The sequence below is a fragment of the Emys orbicularis genome, chromosome 6 (assembly GCF_028017835.1).
Source record: "Emys orbicularis isolate rEmyOrb1 chromosome 6, rEmyOrb1.hap1, whole genome shotgun sequence".
Taxonomy (NCBI): Eukaryota; Metazoa; Chordata; order Testudines; family Emydidae; genus Emys; species Emys orbicularis.
In genome coordinates this window covers 41435144-41462974 of record NC_088688.1, presented here as the reverse complement: position 1 = coordinate 41462974, position 27831 = coordinate 41435144, and the positions used below count along the sequence as shown (strand labels likewise).

Genomic DNA, 27831 nt, shown 5'->3' with positions numbered 1-27831 from the left:
ATTTTGTGTTAGAATACAATATATAGCTATATTATGTAGCTGAGGCCTGGCCTGATGTGAGTAATTAACACATGGAGGGAGGCCTTATTTCTTGGAGGATAGAATTAGGGAGATAAGCAGATCATTAAACTGAAAACAGAATGTTTGTGCTAAATAAGATAAGTTAAAAGGTCATGCTAAAAAGAGAATATCTGAGCCAGCTAAGAGGGAGAACACACATTGTTAGGAAACGGTTCCCTGGACAAGATAAGTTTGGAATGTAGAGATGAGGTCGAGTGTGGACAATGCACGGTTAAAGCATGCTGCACACGTGATGCAGTGTATAGTAAATGCAATGTAATGTCATGTCTAAATGGGTATAAAAGAAGAGATTTTCTGCGTAACTTGGGAAGTGTGGTATGCTCTTGAGTCTAATCAGCTCAGTGTAGCTTTGCAATATGCCAGATAAAGATACCTGTAGTTGAACTGAGTTTTTTGGATCCCAGAGAACTGGATGAAGTCTTCTCCCAGAACTGACAAAGTGTTCTGAATAAGCCAAGTGGAAAAGGTGTCTGAGGGAACCTCAACATATTGGTGCTTTGTTTGTTTTAAAATTCTAGTTCACTAATAGAGCTAATTGCTGTTAATTAATGTTTGTACACTGCCCAGGATTTCTATTAAGTGTTAATAACTGAAGGGTTAAGAAAAATCATACTTCTTTCCCTGTTTTGCTGTGGATATGATTCTCTATCCTTTCCTAATTATTTCAGTTCCATACAATGACAATTATTGTCTGCTTGTGCATAGGCTGAGAAATTGGCAAAACATATGTCATCATACCAACATGATCTGGCTCCAACAATCACCAGTAATACAGTGTATTCTATAGATGCCAAAGAAGAACTCTTGGATGAATGCGAGGAGATATGGAGGCAGATGGAAGAGGTATGCATATAATTAGTAATAGACTAAGTTTATTGTATGTCATCTTCAAAACAATGTATTCTCACAGAGAAGACTGGGAGAAAATAATACAAAATACAGGCCAAGTGAAAGTGTAAATGGCACTGAGGGATCCATTATAATGTGACTTTTTGTTTGCAGTATTGATATTATGTCTATTTTAGATTAACAAAATGGAATGTAGTGTAAGTTTAAAAACAAATAAAAATATTAACTATTATTATTTGTATTGAATTAGTGCTTAGTGGGCCCAGCTGAGATTGGGACTCCATTGTGCTAGACCAGTGGTCCCCAACCTTTTTCGTCTGGCGGGTGCCAGACGACGAACCACGGAGGACCATAGCGGCGGACGAGCATCCGCCGAAATGCCGCCGAGAAGCGGCAACGTCAATAGGCGTCGCTGCCGAAATGCCGCCGAGAAGCAGCGTCATCCAGAAGTGTCGCCGCCGAAATGCCACCGGCGGCGACGCCTATTGACGTTGCCGCTTCTCGGCAGCATTTCGGCGGATGCTCGTCCGCCGGCCAGTACATGGGTGCACTTAGACGCCCCGGCGGGCACCACGTTGGGGACCCCGTGCTAGACTCTGTGCTAGACATTGTACAAATACTAAGTAGATGAGAGATAGACAGAGGGTGGCAGAGGTTTACAGAGCAGTGATGTTAATTGCCAAAGGTCAATGGTCAGTGGCAACACCAGGAATAGAATTCAGGTTTTCTGACTTCCAAGCCAATGCCTTAACCATTAAACTGTGCTGCCTATCCATATTTTTATTGTTACTTTAAAAAAAAAAAAAGCAGAATCCCTGTCTGATTTTTTTTAATGGTTTTGAGGAGTCACTATACATTCTGAAAGATGCTAATACACCCATTCTAATTCAATTGGATGTGAAAGGAACAGTTATGTTCTAAATTATGGTACTTTGATTCTGAATGGCTTAACAGGATTTTATGTAGTATTCATACACGATAATATATTATTTTGAGTACTGTGTACTGGTAATAAGATAAATAAAACTATAACCCAACTAATGCACATGAATAATCTGTGCTGTCAATTTTACTTCAAGAACTACTTGCAATATTTTCTTCAGTGATTTTCGCTCCGTTATTGACATTTTTGAAACAGGAAGCACCTCTTTAAAAAGTCAAAATAAAAAATGGTTTAAATACTTGTGACTTACAATAAAATATGTTAAATTTATGTAAATATTGGGGGCTGTACATAAAGAAATAATGTCTAATCATAAGTATATTCTAGGACTTCCTTTTTTCTGTAGGATTCTTTACTATATGTACATAATTTGGCATAGTGCATCACTTGGGATTAAACAAGCTGCAGGGAATAATGTCTCTTGCTTTATCAAGTACTTTTCCTAACTATCAACAGAAATATCATTCCAATTTTTTATCTAGGATGATGTGATCTCTCTTGCCACCAATTTTTCAGAAACGGAGGAGAATCCAAAAATTTTATCAGTTTAGATTACACCTCACCAAAGATGTTCAGTGTAATGATTTCCCAACCTCTTTAGAACAATAAAGGAAATGCTTGCACACAGTTTTTGATGGCAGTTGGCAGCTGCAGCTACCACTTTCTTTCTCCTTTTTGTAGACATAACATCACCAATGCATGTTGTATGCTGTATCAGGTAATTCTAGAGAGCTAATGATTGGCATATTACCTGCTCAGATTGTGTGGTTTATCATCTAACATTCCATTTATTTTATAATCATTTTCACCCTTTATTGCATAGCAAAATATAATATGTTTTATTATTTATTTCCAAAACATTAAGGATGAAGTTTTGAAACCACTGCTTGAGTCATGTAGTGTTTGGGAGAAAATATGCAGTTCTCAGGGGAAACTGACATACAACTTAATAGTGAAAGATGCTGTAGGCCCATTACTAACTTCTTGGAATATTATGCACCTGTTTATCCCATAGTGGGGTCCACCTAAGAAGACAATAGGAAAATGTTCACATAATGTGATACACTTTGTCTAAGGGCCCATGCATGAGCCAAGGTCGGTCATTCCCCCTCAACTATAGAAACCAAAATGACTAAATGAGAGTATGAGACCTGAAAAAGAGCTCTGCCTGGCTTGAAAGCTTGTCTCTTTCACCAATAGAAGTTGGTCCAATAAAAGAGATTATCTCACCCACCTTGTCTCTCTAAAAGAGGGTATTGTCAATCACCAAGGCAAAAATCTCTCATAATTTGCATGTGTATAAACCTCTTTCTCCCTCCCAACCTAGCTTAAAAAAATTTCCAAGTTACCAGGCAAGAGTCATACGCTGCTTTCCTATGCAGTATTTCAATCCCAAACTAACTGTAAACATTGTGTTTCTTGTAAATCAGCTGTACCATGAACAGCTTTTTCACCCCAGATTAGAATCTGGACATTTGTTTGCATTATGAGTTACATCTGTGTCCTCCAAATTTAGGAGATAAGAATTTTGTTGGTTTTCATTGTAAATAATTGTTGCATTCTAGCAGTAATAGAAATTGTGTGTCACAAATAAGAAGAAATGTTAAAAAATATAAACCAGGGTATAACTGTGGTATATTAAAAGCAAATGCTTAGAAGGGGGATCCCAATTGATAATAGGGGCAAATAGTGCAATACAACCTATGAAATGAATCTAATTTTCAAAGCCTCCCATAAGAAAGGGATTAAAGAAATGTGTTTGTACACCATCACCATCTACAGGATACCAAGGGAAGCAGCAGAGAAACTAAGTTGAAATCTGAGCACTCATTTGGCACATGTCCAATAGGAATCAGAAGATGGGCCTCCGACCAGCCCTGAAATTAGGATATATAAAACTGAAGTTACCATGTGCTCAAGAGAGTTGACTGAACCCAACACAAGCAGCTGCAGAATCCTAAATGCATCTGACACCTGAACCAGCTAGGTGGAAAGGACTCTTCCTCCATCCCAGGGTTAAGAGGATAAAAAGAAGTGCTGAGATTTAATTTCAAAGATTGTATTTCCCCTTATGGTCTTTAATATAAATGCCTGTAGGTTATCTTGCTGAGCCTTCACTCTCTAGCGAGAGCTCAAGTAACCATATTTTAGATTTTAACTCCTTTATAAGTCCATGCAAATTGATCTAAAACGGGTTCTCAAACTGGGGGTTGTGACCTACATGGGGGGTTGTGAGCTGTCTGCCTCCATCCCAAACCCTGCCTCACCTCCAGCATTTATAATAGTGTTAAATATTTTAAAAGTATTTTTAATTTATAAGTGGGGGTTGCACTCAGGCTTGCTGCGTGAAAGGAGGTCACCAGTACAAAAGTTTGAGAACCACTGGCCTAAAAGATATTGAAAAGAATTTTTAAGCAATTGCTTTTAATATTCGAAATTTATCCCGTGTGGACCAATCCTGTCAAAATGTAGTAACCATATTCTTAAAAGGGGTCTTAAAGACAAGTGCATTCTTGGAAGTATGATAAATGTGTGAGGAACTGAGATTTATGACTGTAAGTAAATGGAATAAGAATCTTGGTAATTTGCATTGCCTATATTTTACTGTTGATTGTATGTTAGTGTGGTACAGGGTCAATTAATAAATGGTTGGTTGGTTAAAAATAAGTAAGTGCACTGATTTGAGAAATACTGTTCAAGTTAAAAGTTGACCTGAAAAAACCCCGTGTTAAAACTAGTAAGCTAGCTCTCTGTGTACTCAATAAAAGGAGTTATCCTACTGGATTATCTTATATATTGGCAAACCGAGTTTGTTAGATTTGAGCTTTAAAGTCAAGTATCAGAGGGGTAGTCGTGTTAGTCTGGATCTGTAAAAAGCAACAGAGAGTCCTGTGGCACCTTTAAGACTAACAGATGTATTGGAGCATAAGCTTGCGTGGGTGAATGCCTACGAAAGCTTATGCTCCAATACATCTGTTAGTCTTAAAGGTGCCACAGGACTCTCTGTTGCTTTTTACAGCTTTAAAGTGTAACTGGCACCCTGGCAAATTCATAAATTAACCCCCTTTCATGCTTATGTCTGCACCTTGGAAAATTGGGCCATTTGTGTTCAAATCAGTTTTTCCCAATGTATGAGGCATGCTGCCCTGGTGGGGGTGCAGAAGACTACAGGGGATGTGGACAGAAGTTTTCAGTTGCTTTCCAGTCTTAGCTTTCATGAAAAATAAAAAGTCTTTAGCTGTTATGCTAGTCAATAAAACTTTGAAATGTGACTCCAGTGTAATTGAGGCAGCAATGTCTGTCCAAGTTTCCAAAGAACCAGAAACAATAGCTCTACAAGAATTGTCTCATTCATTTCAGTGGATGCTAACTCGGATGCCAGTGATGATATTTTGTATGCCAACATCATTAACAATTTCATGACTTATCAAAGCAAGTGAGAAAGGATAGGATGTATCATAGCATAAAGATTTAAGATATGGATAGAGCTTGAACAACCCACAGTGTGATTGAAGCAGGACATGATTTGAATGCTGAACTCCTTCAGGAAAACAAAGTCTGGGAAGTGCTAGTTTAAAGTGTGAGCCATCGCTGATTCACTAACTTCCCTCTGAATTCCTTTCCCAATCAGTCTTGTCCCCACCTTTCTTTCTTAGTTTCCCCTTCAGTCCTGTCCCTGAGCCTCCCTTTCCCACCTGATCCCCATATATTCAGAACTCTGTCTTCCTCCTACTCTCAGACATTTCCCAGCTATTGTCTCTCTTTCCAGGTGGCCAACCGTCTTTTTCCAGTTCCTCCACTTCCATTTCTTCAGTTAGTGAAGGCCCAGCCCTATCCCTTTTGTTGTGATCTGCTGTTGAAACATTCTGTCATTGTCCTCTCAGGCATGGCCTCCAGCAACGTGGTGGGAGCCACATTAATACTTCTAACTATAAAACAACAACATTATTTTGGAGGAATTTTAAATCATTATTTGGCTGGCCTAAGAAGGGAAGGAATGATAAATAATCACTGTTTTTTCTCTTTCTACTAAGTGTCAGAGCAAGCTAACACTGCTAGGAATAGAAACACTTCCAGAATCAGATGCTCAGGTAAGTCCATCTTTTCTGTACTCCGTGCATAGGCGCCGACTCCATGGGTGCTCTGGGGCTGGAGCACCCACAGGGAAAAATTGGTGGGTGCTCTGCTCCCACCGGCAGCTCCCCGCCCCAGCTCACCTCTGCCTCCTCCCCTGAGCGCGCCACTTCTCCCCCTAGCTCGAGTGCTTGCCGCCGCGAAACAGCTGTTTCACAGCGGCAAGCGCTGGGAGGGAGGGGGAACGTGGCGCGCTCGGGGAAGAGGCGGGGCCGGGGGGGATTTGGGAAAGGAGTCCAATAGCGGTAAGGAGGGGGCAGAGTCTGGGCAGGGACTTTAGGGAAGGGGTTGAAATGGGGGCAGGGCCGGGGCGAGGCCAGGGGTGGGGGGGCGCAAGCACCCACCAGCGCCGGGAAAAGTTGGCACCTATGACTCAGTGAACAATTTTTAGTTTTCTATCAGACAAATGCCAATTATCTTGCTTTTTTAGGAAATAGGCTAACATTCTCCGAGTATGCTCCTATCCAGCAATTGCAGGAAAGTTGCATTTAAATTTACCAAATTGATTATGGGCAAAGCTAGCCAACCAAATTGACTGACTATTTAATGTTGTCCCTAGCGAAATATGGGGATAGGCAGGTCTTTCTAACAGCCATTTGGGCGTGTTGGTTGCTAGGGAATGGGAGAAGGCTTTAATGGACCTGTTTGTTGGGGAAGGTGTGTCTTGTGCTGAGTTTTTTGTGTGTGTGGGACCTGAGAGATTATGTATAGAAGTATTTTACTGTCTGCTCTGTTTACTTGGGAACTCAGCTGCACAGCTGCTCTCTGTTCATGACTGTTTTAAGGAAGCAGAAATAGTTGAGTAATGCTGCCACAAACTAGGAAACTGGACATCAAAGGAGCAAGTTTGAGCATGTGGGAATGGACTTCTTGGTCCTTGTAGTGTTTGGGAGGGTAGGATAAGCAGCGAGTGGACCATTCATAAGGCGGATGTTGAGTCCTAATCTGTTGTATGTTTTTATAAACTTTATACATGCACCGAGAGCTCTGGAAGGGAGTAGTTTTATAAATGTAAAATGCCAGGGGAGCTAATCCTGGGCCAAGTGGAGAACAAGTATTTGACAAAATAACACTTCTATTTAACCATTCTCCATGTGTAAGTTACTTAAGGATGCAATAACATAAAGTGGATGTATAAAATACAGTCAGACTGTTCAATTTGTTAATCAAAATTGAATATGCTACAAAAATTATTTTTGAACAAATAGAATCGGTATCTCTTGAATAAAGCCCATATTGTTAATTAAAATCTGTTTTTACCTTCTTATATCAATCTCTTAATAAAAATAAAATAATAGTTTAACACACAGTTCATATATTTATATAAAATAGAGTCAGGAAATGTAACTGATGAGACAAATGTGTAAAATATGTTTGTCCCACCATAGAACTCTGGGGAAAAAATCTCTCCAGTACAAATAAAAATTAATTATGGGGATAAAAACAAAACTGTGGTCTTGAGTTTCAGTCCCTGGAAAAATCATGGAGCAGGTCCTCAAGGAATCAATTCTGAAGCACTTAGAGGAGAGGAAAGTGATCAGGAACAGTCAGCATGGATTCACCAAGGGCAAGTCATGCCTGACTAACCTAATTGCCTTCTATGAGGAGATAACTGGCACTGTGGATGAGGGGAAAGCAGTGGATGTGTTATTCCTTGACTTTAGCAAAGTTTTTGATACGGTCTCCCACAGTATTCTTGCCGGCAAGTTAAAAGAAGTATGGGCTGGATGAATGGACTATAAGGTGGATAGAAAGCTGGCTAGATCGTCGGGCTCCACGGGTAGTGATCAATGGCTCCGTGTCTAGTTGGCAGCCGGTATCAAGCGGAGTGCCCCAAGGGTCGGTCCTGGGGCCGGTTTTGTTCAATATCTTCATTAATGATCTGGAGGATGGCGTGGACTGCACCCTCAGTAAGTTTGCAGATGACACTAAACTAGGAGGAGTGGTAGATAGGATACGCTGGAGGGTAGGGATAGGATACAGAGGGACCTAGACAAATTAGAGGATTGGGCCAAAAGAAATCGGATGAGGTTCAACAAGGACAAGTGCAGAGTCCTGCACTTAGGACGGAAGAATCCCATGCACTGCTGCAGACTAGGGACCGAATGGCTAGGAAGCAGTTCTGCAGAAAAGGACCTAGGGGTTACAGTGGATGAGAAGCTGGATATGAGTCAACAGTGTGCCCTTGTTGCCAAGAAGGCTAACAGCATTTTGGGCTGTATAAGAAGGGGCATTGCCAGCAGATCGAGGGATGTGATCATTCCCCTCTATTCGACATTGGTGAGGCCTCATCTGGAGTACTGTGTTCAGTTTTGGGCCCCACACTACAAGAAGGATGTGGAAAAATTGGAAAGAGTCCAGCGGAGGGCAACAAAAATGATTAGGGGGCTGGAGCACATGACTTATAGAAGAGGCTGAGGGAACTGGGATTGTTTAGTCTGCAGAAGAGAAGAATGAGGGGGGATTTGATAGCTGCTTTCAACTACCTGAAAGGGGGTTCCAAAGAGGATGGATCTAGACTGTTCTAGATGGTAGCAGATGACAGAACAAGGAGTAAGGGTCTCAAGTTGCAGTGGGGGAGGTTTAGGTTGGATATTCGGAAAAACTTTTTCACCGGGAGGGTGGTGAAGCACTGGAATGGGTTACTAGGGAGGTGGTGGAATCTCCTTCCTTAGAGGTTTTTAAGGTTTTTTGACAAAGCCCTGGCTGGGATGATTTAGTTGGGAATTGGTCCTGCTTTGAGCATGGGGTTGGACTAGATGACCTCCTGAGGTCCCTTCCAACCCTGATATTCTATGATTCTAAGTGTGAAGAAGCTTCTACAATATCCATGCTATTATTTTTTCTTTTTGTCATCAGCTCAAGAAAACAGTTTCTTCTTTCAATGTAGAGATGTGCTTGGTATTTGAGCTTGCAGGGTGAGACAATGAGCAAATGGGACTACAAGGATAGCGCTTCTTGAAACCCTGTAGATGTAGTGGTCTTGATGGTTGCACATTTCTTTTTCCTTTTCATCCCCTCCAAGCATAGGGGTTAGTCCTGCTAACACCTTTGCTTTATCTCCTATCCACATGTGACAGATGAGAAGGAAGACTGTGCAAGTGTGTTGGTCTGCTTTCGTCGGTTAATGGAACCAGAAAGGTTCCAGAGACCTCTGAGAGAGAATTTGTTCCCCCAACAGACTATTTCTTTTTGTAGGCCTTTATAATATTCTTTTCCCCTCTACTGTTGATGAGGAGGCCCCCTAGATGCCCTTGTTCTCACTCTGGTTCACAGATGATACGCAACAAATGAGGCAAGAGGAAAGATGGTTAGAGTGCTGGTGGCAGAATTCTTGTACAGAGGCCGCTTGATTGTAGCATCAACTACAGTATTTTTAAACTCCTATACAGAAGTTAAAGAAAAAATTGTTTCCCTCTACTATAGTATCTACAAAATCTCAGCCAGTTTGTTCCATGTTGTAGATGATCTAGTTAATCTGGACTCAGCTGGTCTGAGCCACTCTGTTGTGAGGAAATTTCTTCTTATTTTGAGACAAAGTTGATCATATTAGAGGTGTGCTATATGCTACTGTGGTGGCAGACCATAAGAATGGCCATACTGGGTCAGACCAATGGTCCATCTAGCCCAGTATCCGGTCTTCCAGCAGTGGCGAATGCCAGGTGCTTCAGAGGGAATGAACAGAACAGGCAATCATTGAGTGATCCATCCCCTGTCATTCACTTCCAGCTTCTGGCAGTAAGAGGCTAGGGACACTGAGACCATGGGTTTGCATCCCTGACCATCTTGGCTAATAGCCATAGATGAACCTGTACTCTGTGAACTTATCGAGTTCTTTTTTGAACCCCATTATAGTTTTGGCCTTCAAAACATCCCCTGACAATGAGTTCCTTTTGTTTGTTTTAAACCTGTTGCCTATTGATTTCATTTGGTGACCCCTCGTTCTGGTGTCATATAAAGAAGTAAATAACACTTCCTTATTCACTCTATAGATCTCAATCATATCCCCTTTTAGTTGTCTCTTTTCCAATCTGAAAACTCCCAGTCTTTCAAATCTCATACAGAACTGTTCCATACTCATAATTAAGGCTATGTTTTAGTCACGGGTATTTTTAGTAATAGTCATGGACAGGTCACGGGCAGTAAACAAAAATTCACAGCCCATGACCTATCCATTACTTGTACTATATATCCCTGACTAAAGCTTGGGGGTGGCCCAGAGGGCACCGTGGGGTCTGCGGGGGCGGCCCGGAGGGCGCCGCGGGTGCTCGGGGTGGGGGAGGGCAGGGCTGGCAGGTTCCCTATCCAGTTCCCCATGGGGCCGCATCACTTGGAAGTAACAGAGGAGGAGAAGGACCTCGGAGTATTGGTTGATCACAGGATAACTGAGTCACCAATGTGATATGGCTGTAAAAAAGCTAATGCGGTCTTGGGATGCATCAGGCGAGGTATTTCCAGTAGAGATAAGGAGGTGTTAGTATCGTTCTACAAGTCACTGGTGAGACCTCATCTGGAATACTGTGTGCAGTTCTGGTCTCCCATGTTTAAGAAGGATGAATTCAAACTGGAACAGACACAGAGAAGGGCTATTAGGATGATCCGAGGAATGGAAAACCTGTCTTATGAAAGGAGACTCAAAGAGCTTGGCTTGTTTAGCCTAACCAAAAGAAGGCTGAGGGGAGACATGATTGCTCTCTATAAATATATCAGAGGAATAAATACCAGGGAGGGAGAGGAATTATTTAAGCTCAGTACCAATGTGGACACAAGAACAAATGGATATAAACTGGCCATCAGGAAGTTTAGACTTGAAATTAGACGAAGGTTTCTAATCATCAGAGGAGTGAAGTTCTGGAATAGCCTTCCAAGGGGAGCAGTTGGCTTCAAGACTAAGCTTGATAAGTTTATGGAGGGGATGGTATGATGGGATAGCCTAATTTGGGCAATTAATTGATCTTTGACTATTAGTGGTAAATATTATTATGGCCTGTGATGGGACACTAGAGAGGGTGGGATCTGAGTTACTACAGAGAATTCTTTTCTGGGTGTCTGGCTGGTGAGTCTTGCCCACATGCTCAGGGTTTAGCTGATCGCCATATTTGGGGTCGGGAAGGAATTTTCTTCCAGGGCAGATTGGCAGAGGCCCTGGGGTTTTTTCGCCTTCCTCTGCAGCGTGGGGCACAGGTCACTTGTTGGAAGATTCTCTGCACCTTGAAGTCTTTAAACCACAAGTTGAAGACTTCAGTAGCTCAGACATAGGTCAGGGATTTGTTACAGTAGTGGGTGGGTGAGATTCTGTGGCCGTTGTGCAGGAGGTCAGACTAGAAGATCACAATGGTCCCTTCTGACCTTAAAGTCTATGAGTCTATGGCGCTCCCTGGAAGCGGCGACATGTCCCTCCCTCAGCTCCTCACTCTGTGCACTGTACCCACCACAAGCACTGGTTCCATAGCTCCTATTGGCTGGGAACCGCGGCCAGTGGAAGCTGCAGGGGCGGTGCCTGCAGGCACAGGCTGCACGCCGAGCTAGGAGCTGAGGTAGGGTGGGACATGTTGCTGCTTCCAGGGAGCCCCACAAGGTAAGTGCCGCCCAGAGCCCTCACCTCCTCCTGAGCCCCAAACCCCCAGCCCTGAGCCCCTTCCCACACCCAGTCTCCTGCTGCTGCTAGGGGCGGTGGCCTGAGACTGCCCCAGGCGGCCCCCGGGCCAACCACACCAGCCACTGCAGAAGTCACGGAGGTCCTGGAAATTCACGGAATCCGTGACTTCTGTGACCTCCGTGACAAACTTGCAGCCTTACCCATAATCATTGTTTTGCCCTTCTCTGTACCTTCTCCTATTCTAATATATCTTTTTTTGAGGTGGGGTGACCAGAACTGCACGTAGTATTCACGATGTGGGTGTACCATGGATTTATATAGTGGCATTATGATATTTTCTGTTTTATTATCTATCCCTTTCCTAATGGTTCTTAACATTGTTAGCTTTTTTGACTGCCACTGCACACTGAGTGGATGTTTTCAGTGAGCTAGCTGCAATGACTCCAAGATCTCTTTCTTAAGTGGTAATAGCTAAATTAGACCCATAATTTTGTATGTATAGGTGGAATTATGTTTTCCAATGTGCATTATTTTGCATTTATCAACATTGAATTCCACCTGACATTTTGTTGCCCAGTCACCTAGTTTTGTGAGATCCCTTTGTAACTCTTTGCAGTCTGCTTTAGACTTAACTATCTCGAATAATTTTGTATTGTCTGCAAATTTTGCCACCTCACAGTTTACTCTCTTTTCCAGATCATTTATGGATATGTTGAACAGTACTGGTCCCAGTACAGATCCTTGGGGGACACCACTATTTATCTCTCTCACTTCTAAAAACTGACTATTAATTCCTACCCTTCGTTTCCTTTGAACCAGTTACTGATCCATGAGAAGATCTTCCCTTTTATCCCATGCTGCTTACTTTGCTGAAGAGCCTTTGGTGAGGGATCTTGTCAAAAGCTTTCTGAAAGTCCAAGTACACTATATCCGCTGAATCACCTTTGTCCATATGTTTGTTGACCCTCTCAAAGAATTCTGATAGATTGGTGAGGCTTGATTTCCCTTTACAAAAGCTATGTTCAGTCTTCCCCAACAAATTGTGTTTGTGTCTGATAATTCTGTTTTGTACTTTAGTTTCAACCATATTCCCTTGTGTTGAAGTTAGGCTTATCAGCCTGTGATTGCCAGGATTGTTTTTGGAAACTTTTTAAAAAATAGATGTCACATTGACTGCTCTTCGGGCATCTGGTACAGAAGCTTATTTAAATGATAGGTTACATACCACAGTTAGTAGTTCTGCAATTTTATATTTGAAAGCCCAAAATCTTGGGGAGACAGAAGGCCTAATTTTTGCTAGAATTTCAGCTAGTGGGGTGTTCACTGAGGTACCGGAAGTGTTGAGAGAAGGTAGACTGCCTTTTCGTTTAGATAGCTTTAGTATAGCCTCTGCTCAAGAAGTCATAGGTTGATATTAATCTGGCCAATTATTGCCAGTATCCCATTTTCCCTTAGAGTAAGTATATGGATATGGTTATAGTGAGAGAACTCTCACAGTATCTAGATGCCTTTGATCTCTGACTCTTGTCAGTCTGTGTGTAAATCTGGCTTTGGCATAGAGAATGCATTGACTGGATTGGTTGATGGATGGAAATCAGGTATCCAGGCTGGTATTTTTAGATCTGTCATTTGATGCCATTGATCATGAATTGATGTTGATGGGGTACCTTCCAGCGGCCTTATTCTTTTCTCTAGGAGAAATCACAGTGGGTAGTTGTGAGTGATTGCTCCTCTTCCTAAAGGGCTCTTGTGTGATGGATGCCTCAGTATGCTATCCTGGCACCCTTCTTGTTTCAACGTGTATATAGAATTTAAGAGGATTAGTACGCAGGCTCAGGGTATTGTGTTCTCAGTATAGTAATGACACCCAACAGTATGTGTCTTTCTCATCCAACTTGGCGATGATGTGGTTTAGTATCTCAGCCAACAAGCAGTTGAGATTGGAGCATAGATCAGAGTGAGCTGATTGAAACTCTACCCATACAAGACTGATGTGATGATGGTGGAGGTAATGGAACTAGAGAGTGCTTCCATCATTGGCCATCAGAGTTTGCAACTTTGTGGGGTGATGTTAGCCTCTCAGCTGCTTTAGACGATCATATTAGAGCAGTAACCTGTCTACTTTTTATTATCTGCAGCTGGCAAAATGGTTGTGACCTTTTCTTTCAGATGCTGACCTTGCCACTGTTGTCAATGCCTTTGTCACTTCAAGATTAGATTACTGTAATGTGCTCTATTTGGGACTTCACTTTATTAAGCAGGGCACATAACAGTGCTCTGGGATCTGCCTGGCTTCCTGTTGCTCATGATCTGTAAAGACTTTAATGGCCTGGAACCTGCCTGCCTGAGAGATTGCCTCTTCCCCTGCAACGTACTGCACCAACTGCAGTCACTGGAGGCACTCAAATTATAACCCTCCACTTATAAAAGAAAGGGTGTTGCCAGCAGGGCATTCTCTATGAAGGCCCTGGGACTTTGGAACATGCTCCCCATCCAAAATAGATTTGATGACCACATGGGCACTCTGAAAAAGCCAATTGCCTGATAGGGCTTGAGGGGAAGAATAAGGGTGGGTGTTCCTTAGTATGATTTGGGTAAGGGGCTTTTCTGGAATTTTTCTTTTTTAGTGTCTGTTGCTGAAGTAAATTATCTCTATGATTATTTTAAGGCTACTGGCTGGCAGAATTTATTTGTATAGTAGTACTGTAAGTACTCAGATTTTTGTATGTGCATTCTTCATGTCAAATATAAATAAAGACCTGATAAGGGAATTGTCTGTTTTTGTGACCCGAGACAGTGCTACAGTATTGCAGAAGAATGGACATTGTCTATCCTATAAAAGTAACTTTCTAGGCAGGATATTTGTATGGTGGCTATATTTTCTCTGTTTTTTTTCCTTTGGTTAAAACTACTATAATGGGTTCTCTCAAGCAGTGAAAAGCTGACATTAATTTGTCAATTCCTGATATTTTTATTATGTGAACTTGGCTGATGATTCATGGTGCATATTAATCTTGAATTTTTTAGCTGAGCGAAAGCCAAATTTGAGTCTGCCCTACCTTTTATGGAATGCATAATCATTACAGTAGCTTTTGTACTTAAATGTACACTTCATTTCTTACTAAATTACTTTTTTTTTTTAATTCAAAAGCCTGTACCTATTTTAGTGTATTTAAATGCTCTGGAAATAGAAGAAAGTATTACTGTTCCATCTCTCCTACAACTGGGAACGGCAAACATTTTGATAAATGGAAGCGAAGATTGTTTAGCTTCATTTTTCATATGATCTCCTGAAATGGTATTTTGTGTTTTCCAGCTGCAGTTTCTCAGTGTATCTCAACAGCAGCAGTACACTGGGGGCTGATTGCCCTTTCTTCAGCAGCTGAACACTACTATAATAAACCTCTGTTAAATCAGAGGAGTAGTCCTTTTTTACACAGATACAAATACACCTCTACCCTGATATAATGCTGTCCTTGGGAGCCAAAAAAATCTTACTGCGTTATAGGTGAAACTGCGTTATATCGAACTTGCTTTGATCTGCTGGAGTGCGCAGCCCTGCCCCCCCCCCCCCCGAGCGCTGCTTTACCGCGTTATATCCGAATTCATGTTATATCGGGTCGCGTTATATCGGGGTAGAGGTGTATGTAGGCCCTTACACATAAAGTGAAGACTTAAAAGTTTGGATTTTGAATTGCTATAAGATAAGAGGTAGTATACTTAAATGTTATAAAAGTTGTCATGGATGCTACTAACCTGTGTTCTGTGACCTGCACTGGCTGCCTGTTAGTTTCCAGATTGATTTTTAAGTTGTTGGTTTTGATTTAGAAAAGACTGGGACCTACCTGTCAAAGAATCCACCTCTCTCTCTCCATGACATTACTGCCATAGTTGTGATCAGCAGAGGCATGTGAGCTGAAGACTTTTCATCAGTGATCTGGAAGTAAATCTGAAATCACTGCTGATAAAATTTGCAGATGACATGATTGTTGGAGTGGTAAATAATAATGATGAGGACAAGGGAGTCATATAGAACAATCTGGATCCCTTGGTAAACTAAGCCCATTCAGACAAAATGCACTTTAATACAGCCAAATGCAAAGCTCGACAGCTAGGAACAAAGCCATACCTACAGAATGGGGTAGGAGACTGTATCCTGCAAAACGGTGACACTGAAAAGGATTTAGGGGTCAGAATGGACAAGCAGTTCAAAATGAGCTCCTAGTGTGGTGGGGATGCAAAAAGAGCTAATCCGAGCCTTGGATGTATAAGCAGTGTTGTAGAAGTGGAGAGGTGATTTTACCTCTGTATATGGCCTTGGTGAAACTGGTATACGGTTCTGTTGTCCAGTTTTTAAAAGAAATGGTGCCAAATTGGAGAGGGTGCAGAGAATAGCCACAAAAATTATTCAAGAGCTATGGAAAGTGCTTTACAGTGAGAGGTTTAAAGAGCTCAATCTGTTTAGTTTATCAAACAGAAGATCGAGAGGTGATTTAATTATAGTGTACAAGTACCATCACAGATAGAAAAATCAGGTGCTAGAAGTACTTTAATCTAGTGGAGAATGGCTGGAAGCTGAAGCCGGACAAATTCAAATTTTAACAGTGAGAATGACAAACCATAGGAACCAACTACCAGGAAGTGGTGGATTCTCCATCTTCTGTTGTAATCAAATCAAGATAGGATGTCTTTCTGGAAGATGTGCTTTAGCCAGCTACAAGTTATGCTTTAGTCAAACACAAGTTATTAGATTCAATACAGGGGTAACTGGGTAAAATCAATAGTCTGTGATACACAGGTCAGATTAGATCAGCGTTTCTCAAATGCAGCCACTGTGGCTGCATGCGGCCACCAGGGGCTTTTCTTGTGGCCACAGCATACTGGGCTGTGATTTGGGGGTGGGGGGGAGGAGGAGAGGCAAAGCACCAGCTCTTCCCCTGGGGCTGCCCAAGGGTTGGTCCCTACCCCCTTCCGGAGCAACAAACACTGTAGGAGCAAGCAACCAGTGTGAGTTCCCCACCTTCCCAGGGACAGTGTGTCTCGGGCTTCAGGCTTCCGCCCTGGGGTGGTGGGCGGCAGGCTCTGTCCCCCAGCCACAGGGCTTCGGGCTCCATCCCTGGACTCACCCCCCACCATCACCTTGACCCCCGGTGCTTCCTCCAGACCCCCATTGCCACTGGCCCCCCTGCCTCCTTATTCACCTCCTCATCCAGGGCTTAATTTGTCCTCCAGGGCTCAGTAAGTCTGCTGTTAAAAGTGATATTAACAAATATACAAATATCACTTTTCACAATAGCAGACTTACTAACTAGCAATCTAAATATATATATATATATATATAAATATGCAAAGCACCTTATTTTTGTTTCTATTCTGTTTAGGTCCAGTAAAGAATAGAGACAACTGTACATTATTTTTATTATTGAGTCTGCAAAAAAAAAAAAAACCTTCCATAAATAAATTACAATGATCTGGACGTGTATATGTGCATAGTTTATTTGTTTTTCCTAAATTCTCAGAGCTACAACCAGCAAGAGTTGGTGGCCGCACTCTAAGGCCATCAAAAAATATGTTGTGAGAACCCCTGGATTAGATGATCTAATGGTCCCTTCTGACCTTAAACTCTATCAGTCATAGTAGGCAGTTGGCAGAGTGTTCTCCATTAGGATCCTGGGCTTTACCTGTCCAGGTCGTAACAGCCCAAATTTGTCACTTTTCAGGGCATGCTGGAAGGTCTGCCTTTTCTTCCCAGTTCATGAGGAAATGGAAGATAGCTACAGCTGGGTGTGGGACTCTGGGGATTGTGTGTGGGGTTGATTGATTTCAGTTATACTTATGTTGTCACTCTTATTTGAGTTGATCTGGTGGAATTTGTTTTAGTGTCAAGGGCACTCAGAGCACTGGATTGGGTGATCTTTTATTTTATTCTGTATAAATCTAAATAATTAACTTCTAAGTAGTTGTACATTATCAAAAGAAATAGACTGTAAGCAATAGTGATTCTAAAAACTAGTAAAATGTGCTCCATTGTATCTTCCAGATTCTTCCTCATGGAATACTAAATCATTTTTTACCATGTTCTGTCTCATCTTACTCAAATACTATTCAGCACATTTCAAGAATTAGTTTTTAAATACTCTTTTTTTTTTTTCCTTCTTGTTTTACAGCTTTCATTGTTAATGGTGCGAGTGAAGGCTTTAACAGCAGAGTATAATCAGTGGCAGAAACGAAGTCCTGAGAGTAAGGATTTTTATTAATATTTTTATAGACTTTGTTTAAACCAAAGTTTATATGATTATCTTGGATTTACAACACATCGTTAATCCAAGCATTTGAGTGTGCATATGTATAATATTTATATTGCATGCATCATCACACCTAGGTACCTTGCAGAAATCAAAATGAACTACAGTACTGCCTACAATAGTGTCCTTCCACTTTTGTCTCTGTGCTTTCTTCCTTGTAGCACCGACATCTGAGTTAGCACCTGTTGAAATGATTGAGGCAGCTCACAACTTAGAATTACTGCTTCTCTCTCTTAAGGCTATGTCTACACTACCACTTATGTCAGCAAAATTTGTCTCTCTCATGGGGTGTGAAAAAACACACCTCCTGAGCGACATAATTTTCACTGGAATAAGTGGTCGTTGCACAGCACAATGTCAGTGGGAGAGCTTTCTCCCGTCAGCATAAAGCAGCTACATGAGACATCTTACAGTGGCGCAGCTGCATCAGTACAGCTGTGTCATTGTAAGCTCTCTAGTGTAAACATAGCCTAACACTCCCTTTCATTAGAATGGGATTTGTCGGTGTTCAGCACTCCTAAAAATCAGGCCACCAAAGAGATGAATAATATTCCAGGAGGTTAACAATAAGCCTCTATAGGAATTTCTGAAGGGCCTTCATCAAGAATTCTGGCCCTTAGTTATAAAAATTACAGGAGCATTCTGGCAGAAAACTCCTGTTGCTGTTGAGGGTTTTATAGGTAACCAATACCTTGAAATGCATCCAGTGTTGGATTCAGAAGCAGTGCAAAACATTTATTATATGTGTGGTGTGTTCATGTTGGCCTGCTCCAGTCAAGAGGTGGACTGTCATAGTGTCTACTAGCTGAAATTTTCAAGATAACTTTGAGGGTAACTCAATTACAGTGCATTACAATATCCTTTTTGGATTTAGAGTTCACAGACACCAGGGCAAACAAAGATAAGAAACACTTTGGGCCATTACAGCATTCTGGGAATCCAAGAGCAGTTACTGATCCAGTAATTCCGTAACATTTGCAGATTCCCTGAGATAAAGGGTATGCATCCTTCCTGTGTTCTTAGCAGTCATTATCAGACAAAACATGCATAGCCCTATCAATTCTTCAAGTTTTCCTCTTCTACCCACCAGCTTCAGCACCATTTGGTCTGAATTGAATTATAGTTAACTTGAGTTTACCCAAGACCCTAATTTGGCCAGACATTGGAAAAGCAAGATCCAACAGAATCTATTTGACAAGAAGACACAAAACTGAATATCCTCTGATAGTACTATAGCCCAAAATGTTGTCTTATTCTCCACAATGGAAGATTGGCTCTGGGTAGAACAGATGAATTCTTAAACAGCAAAGATCCTTTTTCCATACAAACTTATTTTAGAACTTGTCTACATGAAGAAATTTAGCGGCATGATTATACTGGTATAGCTCTCCTCGTGCATGCTCCGCGTGCACACGCTGAATAAGAGTGCTTTTTCTATCATAGAATATCAGGGTTGGAAGGGACCCCAGGAGGTCATCTAGTCCAATCCCCTGCTCAAAGCAGGACTAATCCCCAGACAGATTTTTGCCCCAGATCCCTAAATGGCCCTCTCAAGGATTAAACTCACAACCCTAGGTTTAGCAGGCCAATGCTCAAACCACTGAGCTATTCTAGTTTAGCTTATGTTGCTTCCAAAGTGATTGGATCACAATGCGAACTGTGTATCGTGGCTTTCAACAGTTTATAACTCAGCAATATCTGAACAGATTGTAATAGGCACCTCTCCTCCTCTGCTAAATTTCAGGTACCTATGGTGTACCTTGGAAGTGTTAGTTCTTCAAAGGAAGAAGGGAAAAAAATTATAATGGGAAGTACTAGGCAACCTTAATTTAGGTGTTGTTACTGCTCCTTATGTAATATCAACTGAATAAATATTAAATAGAATGTTTTTTTTAAACTTTCCACAAGACACCATAGCTTTGATTTTGTATTATTGTGCTGGGTATGAGTCCTAGTCATGGACCAAGACCTCATTGTGCTAGGTACTGTACAAACACAGAACAAAAGTACAGTCTCTACCCCAAAGAGCTTACAGCTAAATAAATATAAGACAAAGCAACAGATGGATACAGACAGATGAAGGAGTACAAGAAATCAATGAGACTACATTGGTGGTAGGCAGTGGTCACAGTATACCAGCAACCTAACCATCTCTTCCTAAACATATAAGGAGAAAAAAAGTAGTATATAGGGTGATAAAAATTTCCATAATGGGAAAGCATCAGTAGTTTGTGTGGTCTGAGAACCTGTCTCTAGCAGTGGTCAGTTCCAAATTCTTCAGACAAAGGATAGACCAAAATTAGACCAATTGTACCAAATTGTGCAATGCTATCCTATGCAATGCTTTTCCCTATGGGGGAATATTTCTTCTTGGCCACTGCTGATGATCATCCTTGTAACATAAGGATTGCAAGCACTTTTAATTTTTATTCTAGCTAAGATAACTGCTGATGTTTTTGTTACTATAAATATTTAATTATTTTTAAAACCTTAAGCTATTTGTGTTACAAAAATAGATTCTTGTGGCATTACATATTTTTAGCATTATATTTGAGTATTAGTTGGCTCATAATGTTCTAATTTATTTGCACCTGGTTAGATTTCTTACTACATATGTTAATTTTATAGTACAGAAATTTTGTGTATATAATGTATCAATAACCTCAAGAGACAAGGTGGGTGAGGTAATATTACTTCACCCACCTTGTCTCTTTAGTATCCTGGGAACAACACAGCTACAACTATATTCCATACAACATATAAATAACTTATCTTTTTGCAGTCTAGGCTTTCCCTTGTTACTTATAATTCTCTCTTTTGAGCCACTTCGTTGGAGAATGGGAGGTGGGGGTTAACTTTAAGAGATGTCATAAGATTATGGCCATTATATGAAAATAAAGAACTGCCATGCTTTCATTGTTCTGTGTCCATCTGGAATTTTCTCAGTGTACCTATTCCTCACTGTGAGAGAGAAGATGCTTCGTTAATGGAAAATGCTGTCTGAATGATGCTAAATATGGGATAGGAATATTAGTCAAGTTGCCACAACTCAATATTAGAGCCTGAATGTCAGGCTGTCTTGTACCCTGCTGTATATTTTTAGCAATAACCAGTACAATTACTATAATTGAGAGTCTGTCAGCATTTCCATTATAAACCTTGCTTTTGGGGGTTATAACTTGGCAGTTACAAATTTCATTGGGCAAAATCTTGGCACACAGGCTTGAATCCACAATGCAAATTTTTATTTTTCCAAGACTCTTTAGTCTCTTGTTCTTTCTGGGTTTCTGATACTCTATATATAGCTCTAGAGATGCTTAATCAGCTGAATTATAACTTTTTAACAAGCAGTTGGCACTTAAAATAGATTTGAATTTTTCTCTTTTCAAAATAAGAATTAACCACATTTTAAAGCTTATAAAACATATGTGGTCTATGTATAGTACCTTTTTTGTGTGCATAGTATCAATATTGTGCCAGACTCCTATCACTTGAATTGGAGTTTCCATACAAAGGCTTGCATAGTAATGATTCCTTGCATTGCTAACATCTGGTAGTATTTTGCATTGCAATCATGCTACACATTGGCATGCTATTCCATTTGTGACCTCCAGGCTTGATTTTTTTGTATATTTTGTATGTAGGAATAAAACCACACACCAGGAAAAGGCTCCAACTGGTAGAAGATGCATCAGCATATATGCCTAGTGACTAAAATTGCCTTTAGCACATCACCCCAGTGCTCCATGCTATGCACTGGCTCACCATTGAATACAGAACAATTCAAAGTCTCTATCCTGATATTCAGAGTCCTTCATGGGATTGGCCCTAGCTACTAAAGAGATTCCCTCTCCTTCTACAACCACGACCTCCACAAGTCATAGCGCAGGAGACCGAATTTACTGCATGTGGACTATTGAATTCTCTTCTGCAGGAGATTGTTACTTCTATTTTTAAATACTTGATGGGCACTCAGATATTACAATTAAAGGAGGCATATAAGTACTTAGGTAGAAATGCTTAAAGTTGAAGGAAGCGGTAGGAAACAAGTGATTTTGAATGGACTGAAGTGGATAATTCAAGATAGAAAGGATTTCTGATCATCACAAAGTGTAGAAAATTGGTTTCTTTGGATTCTTCATATCAAATGTCATTGACTGGAACTTGGCCTATTGAAAGGAAAGAGCAGAACTCTAACTAAATTAATTCTGCATTTAAGACATTTTCAAGTCATTGTCATCACGAAATATAGCCATGATGATGATTAAAGTCACTGTACAGGGCCTCCAGTAGCTCTTTAACATCAACTTAGTTCAGGGGTGCTCTACTCAACTTTTGTGTATATATATGATTTTACTTCTGTCTCACATGCTCGTAATTCTTTATCTGACACTTTTTTAAATCACACTTTAATTGAACACACTTTGGGTGCAGAAATCTTCCTTGTTTCAGTATCAGCTCATACTCTGATCACTGCTGAAATCACTACTTCACAGTTTGTTCAATATTCATGGAGGTTTAACCAAACTTTTATTTAAAAATCTTTTAAAATAGATTTATTTTTGCAAATGTATCAAGCGCACTGTGTGTTTTGGAAGACATCTAATGCTTCTATATGAGGAGCTATAATTTCTTTCCCCTTTAGTAAAAAGAAAGCTTTATCACGGGAATTGCTTATGTTAGGATGAGATATTATGGATCTCCAATTTTTGACATACAAATATGCTTCTGGTGCTATAACAATTTGAAGCTGCTATGGTAGCTTTAATTTCTCTCATTACATAAAAAGTTGCAAATGCATGCTTTAGTTTCTCAAAATCCATGTTTTTATTCATATATAAGCAAAGCAGGGAGGATGATGGCACACCTAATCAACTCTTCAAATCTCCTGAAGGGGATTGCAAGATCTATCAGACAAACCTGGAAGCTCTGAATTAATGAAATCTGAGATGATCTCTTGCATTTGAACCTTTTAAAAAAGAATCTCTCTTTCTGTGACAACAATCAGCTCTCTCCATAATTTAATCCATTTTTTTTAAATGATGTCCAATTACCTCTTCTTTCTGTTGAACAACTGGAGTTTTTGAGTGAAGGGTGACTTTGTTAGTGTAAACATAACCTAAAACACTAAGTTCAGATGGTTTTGAGAGAAGTATTATAAATGACTTCAGAATATGTTGATTGATCCCTTGTGGAAGATTTTTTTTTTTTTTAACAAAGGGGAGGGTCTTCTCATGTTCTTCTAATCACCTCAGTTTCTCTTATTCTTAAAAAAGACTTAAGACCCTGAGAAAGGTGCCTTGTATCAAACAATCTTCTTACATGGATTTAAAATGTTTTGCAAAAACTTTCGCTTGTAGCCTGGAGGAAGTTCTGTCATACCTATTGATCAGACAAGTTTTATTAAAATTGGAATTTAGTTTGTGATATTTGTAGAGTAATGTGTGCAGTTTGGACTATGGGGGAAATTGATATTAAAACAATATTTTCCTCAGTGCAGATTAGACATTTGATAGGGCCATTTTTTTGAGATTTGACTTGATCCCTATGATAATGCAAATGGTATGTCTTCCTCAAAAGTCAGACATGCTTATTTTGCTAAATTTATTAATATTTGTTTATTTTTTAAAAAAAATCAGGGAAAACAATGTTTTATTTTTCAGTAATTTCCACCAATCCAGATGTTCTGGTAGCATTAGGAAAGGAAGAGGTAAGTGTCTTAGTTCATTACTTGTAAAAAACCTACTTGTAAGATGTTACTTCCAAGTTTCTTTTCATATGATTGGCTAGCCATAAGAAATTATGTGTGCCTATTTGAGCACTATTAATTTTTTAATTTGCTTTTTCCTGAACCTTGTTGTAAGTACTGAATATTTTTAGTTGTAGTGAAAATGATCTTTTTACCAGAACTTATTATATGGTGTCCTTTATGTTTAAGATATGATTTAAAAAAAAATGTTCTGTGCAGAAGAGGCAGTACTCTGAGTTCTGTAGGAATAATATATGCAAATATCTATTTGAGTTCTTCCAGACTGGGGGAGAAAGGACAAATAAAGAATGTGTTAGTGGTAGCATTTCAATATATTGGTTGGACATTGGTATGTAACATTAGCTGGGAATATTCTTGTGGCTATAACATTGAAATGAATAGTTATACTTTGGCTAACACATAAAGACACATTTAGATTATATGGGTTTTGTTTAAAAATAACTTTTGCTTTACCTACCTTTTTGGTTTGGCTACCTCCCAGCATTTTCCTCTGCCTTGTATCAGTCAGGCCAGGGAACCAAACTGCCAATACAAGTGCTCTTTTAACAAAAAGATTGGCTATGTATTTTCCTTTGAGTGAATATCCTCTCCAATACATGTTTGGTTTGACATTCCATTTTGTGGTTAGTTTAGCTGAGGGATACTGCATTTCTCATAAATCCTGTGTATATAAAACCCTTCTGCTCCTGGGGAATATTTTCTATATTTCATTTGTATTTGTTGTGAGCTAAATTTAAATTTTATTTTATAATTACATAATAAAGGGACTGTGATGGGGTTTATAGACCCCACACTGATGAGGAAGGTATGGGGTATGGGGGCAGGGCTAGATGGGAGGCCTTTAAAAGGAAGGCAGCTGCAGTCAGCTGAGGTGAAGGAGCAGGATTGCTGAAAAGGAGACTGCTGGGATTACTCCTGGAGCCACAGGAGGAACTCCCATCTAGGAGCTCTTCACCCTGTCCCTACGGGGAGTGAAGTCCCGCAAAGGGTAAGGGCCTAGCTAAGAAGTAAGGAACTAGGGCCTGTGCCAGAACCTCCCAGTGCAAGTAACTGGGCGCGATCAGGTTCTCCCACCATCTGGGAGACAAACCTCAGGGAACTCCTATATAGGGACACAAAATCATCTAAAGATAGTGTGTAGTGGATAGCCCCAAACTTATTAAGGGAGCCACATCAATCTCAAAAGGACAGAGAGCATCTCAGTGTTAGTCTTCAGTAAGCCATGCATCAACTAAGGACCCAGTCCAATGAGGTGTTGGATACTGCCCACTCCTATGTGGAGTGGATGGCACGGAGCCTCTGACAGAGTCAAGCTCTAAATTTCTTTACTAAGAAATAGTCTGAAGTGAACCAGAATGCAGTGTCTTATTACTTGTACCATTTCCCTATCCAAGATATGAATACCTCATTCATCGTCAGTTTGATTAGTAAGAGTAATCACCCTTTCTTTGAGATGTTCTCACTTTGGAGTGCCGTAATTGTTGTTCTGTCAACTATTAGTTTTTCAGTATACTATTATGTGAGATGTGGGTTGTTACTGATTTGTCTGTCAAGATAATTTTGGTTCCCGTCACTGTGGTATCTGAGTGATACCACAACAGCACTATCAGGTTTTGTTTTACATAGCACTAATAGAGTTGCATTTCTCCATAATATACACTTCAATTTCCAATTTTGTAGTTGCAGAAAGTAGACCATGATCTTGAAATGGTGCTGTCTACAGTTCAGTCAAAGAATAAAAAGCTGAAGGAAGACATGAAAAGGTATAAAGTGAATTGAGCTTATGAATGCCATACAATTTTGTTAGAAAATCAAGTGAGAATCATTGTTTTGGTAGGTCTGAAAACTTCTAATTATCCATTGTTCCCTCTCTCATTTTTTTTTTTCTCACTTTTTGTTTAAAGAGAACAGCAGTGGCTGGATGAGCAGCAGCAATTGGTAGATGCTCTTGATGTAACACATGAAGAAATGAAAAATCAAGTGGTACCATTTTCTGAAAAAAGGTATTTGTAGTGCTTTTTTCCAGCAAATAAAGTGAAAGGATTGAATATTAGTGTGACAATTAAAATAGATTTTAAAAATCTAATATTAATGTTTGGTATCTTTGGTAAAGATCAAATAATCAAGTAATAAAATACATTTGAAATCTAGGTTGCAAATATGCTATAGGCTGCACTTGCACTTTGTGATATTTGGGTTATTGATGCCATTACTGTAGCAACAGTACCTTTTTATTGAATTACATGTCACATCAGTTAAACTTTATTTTTACATTGGGTTTTTAGAACGTTACAAGAACTGAAAAGTAAAATGCTGAAAATAAGGGCATATAAGGAAGAGCTCTTGAGTGCTCTGGGGGAGTTCCTAGAAGAACATTTTCCTCTCCCGGAAGAAGATGAAAGTGCTAAAAAGAAGAAAAAAGTATGATTTCTTTAAAATTATCAAATTTGAAAGGGTTTTATTAATTTTTCTTTAACTTGGTTTTATATAATTTTAAAGTCACAATGCTGGAAAGGTGGAATCCGTATTTAAGTCATACATGCAGTTTTGGTACCATTATACGAGGCACTGGTGAGACCTCATCTGGAATACTGTGTGCAATTCTGGTCTCCCACATTTAAGAAAGATTAATTCAAACTGGAGCATGTGCAGAGAAGGGCTACTAGGATGATCAGAGGAATGGAAAATCTACCTTATGAGAGGAGACTCAAAGAGCTTGGCTTGTTTAGCCTAACCAAACGAAGGCTGAAGGGGAGATATGATTGCTCTCTATAAATACATCAGAGTGATAAATACCAGAGAGGGAGAGGAGGTATTTAAGTTAAGTGCCAATGTTGACAGAAGAGCAGATGGCTATAAACTGACCATCAAAAATTTAGGCTTGAAATTAGATGAAGATTTCTAACTATCAGAGGAGTGAAGTTCTGGAACAACCTTTCAAGGGGAGCAATGGGGGCAAAAAAACTAAGTGGCTTCAAGAATGAGCTTGATAAGTTCATGGAGTGGATGGTATGATGAGACTGCCTGCAGTGGTATATAGCTGATCTGTGACTACTAGTAGCAAATATCCTCAATGGCTGTTGATGGGATGAGGAGAGCTCTGAGTTACTATAGAGAATTCTTTCCCAGTTACCTAGCTGTTGGGTCATGCTGAAATGTTCAGGGTCCAACTGACTGCCATATTTGTGGTCGTGAAGGAATTTTCTCCTATGTCAGATTGGCAGAGACCCTGGGGGATTTTTGCCTTCCTCTGCAGCACGGGTCACTGGTCACTTGCAGGTTTAAACTAGTGTAAATGGTGGATTCTCTGTAACTTGAAGTCTTTAAAGCATCATTTGAGGACTTCAGTAACTCAGCCAGAGGTTATGGGTCTATTACAGGAGTGGGTGGGTGAAGTTCTGTGGCCTATAATGTGCAGGAGGTCAGACTAGATGATCATAATGGTCCCTTCTGACCTTAATGTCCAAGTCACTTCCTACAACTGTTCTTGTTGTCTAAGTGATACCTTTCAAAGTTTGGTTATATCATAGAGGGCTGGTATGGGGGCTTAGTGAAACAAGTTCTGAATTAGTCTACCCTGCTCCCATCTGGATAGTTTCATATTTTTCTTCAAAGGCAAATTTTAATTCTTCAGCAATATTGTTGGCACAAAAGTGTTACAGAGAATAGTTTAGAATATTAACCTCAACTTCCTACTCAGGGAAACTGAGCTAAAAGTCATCTTTAAACTTTAGGGAAAATAGGCAGTCAGGGAGCATTTTAAATAATAAAATCAAAGTCCATAGTAAAATCAAATACTTTATCATTAATGTTTAAAAGAATAGCTACAAAAACTAAAAAACTAGTAAGGTTCTCAGTTGGGCTCTTGAGGACACTTGGGCCTTGTCTGTTCAGCATCAGGCTCCCAGAACCAGTATAGGGAATGGTTGAACTGCCCCTGAACTGAAAAAGAGAGACAGCTGCTTTCAGCCATGTTATAGCTGTAACCTTAATTTAATAGTAATTCACATACTTTGTCCTTGTCTGCATTAGTAGTTAAACCATTTTCCACACTGCTTCAGAGGGACCCATTATTGACAACCATTGTCAGCAGCTGGTTCGTTTCATAGGCCCCAATCTGGCAAACTCATAAGCATATGCTTAACTTTAA

General features: G+C 40.1%; 1 protein-coding gene across 2 annotated transcripts in view; it reads left to right on the top strand.

Moving 5' to 3' along the window:
- The window catches only part of CENPK (centromere protein K), a 51661-nt gene that overhangs the window by 10550 nt on the left and 13280 nt on the right, over positions 1 to 27831 (top strand). The window contains exons 3-10 of one of the 2 annotated variants that reach the window (XM_065405985.1): positions 869 to 924; positions 2555 to 2591; positions 5908 to 5964; positions 17774 to 17846; positions 23575 to 23621; positions 25362 to 25444; positions 25586 to 25684; positions 25967 to 26102. In XM_065405985.1, coding sequence (XP_065262057.1) covers positions 869 to 924; positions 2555 to 2591; positions 5908 to 5964; positions 17774 to 17846; positions 23575 to 23621; positions 25362 to 25444; positions 25586 to 25684; positions 25967 to 26102 — 588 coding nt within the window. Of the gene's footprint in view, positions 1 to 786; positions 925 to 2554; positions 2592 to 5907; positions 5965 to 17773; positions 17847 to 23574; positions 23622 to 25361; positions 25445 to 25585; positions 25685 to 25966; positions 26103 to 27831 lie in introns of both variants that reach the window. The other variant, XM_065405984.1, reaches the window with a different exon arrangement.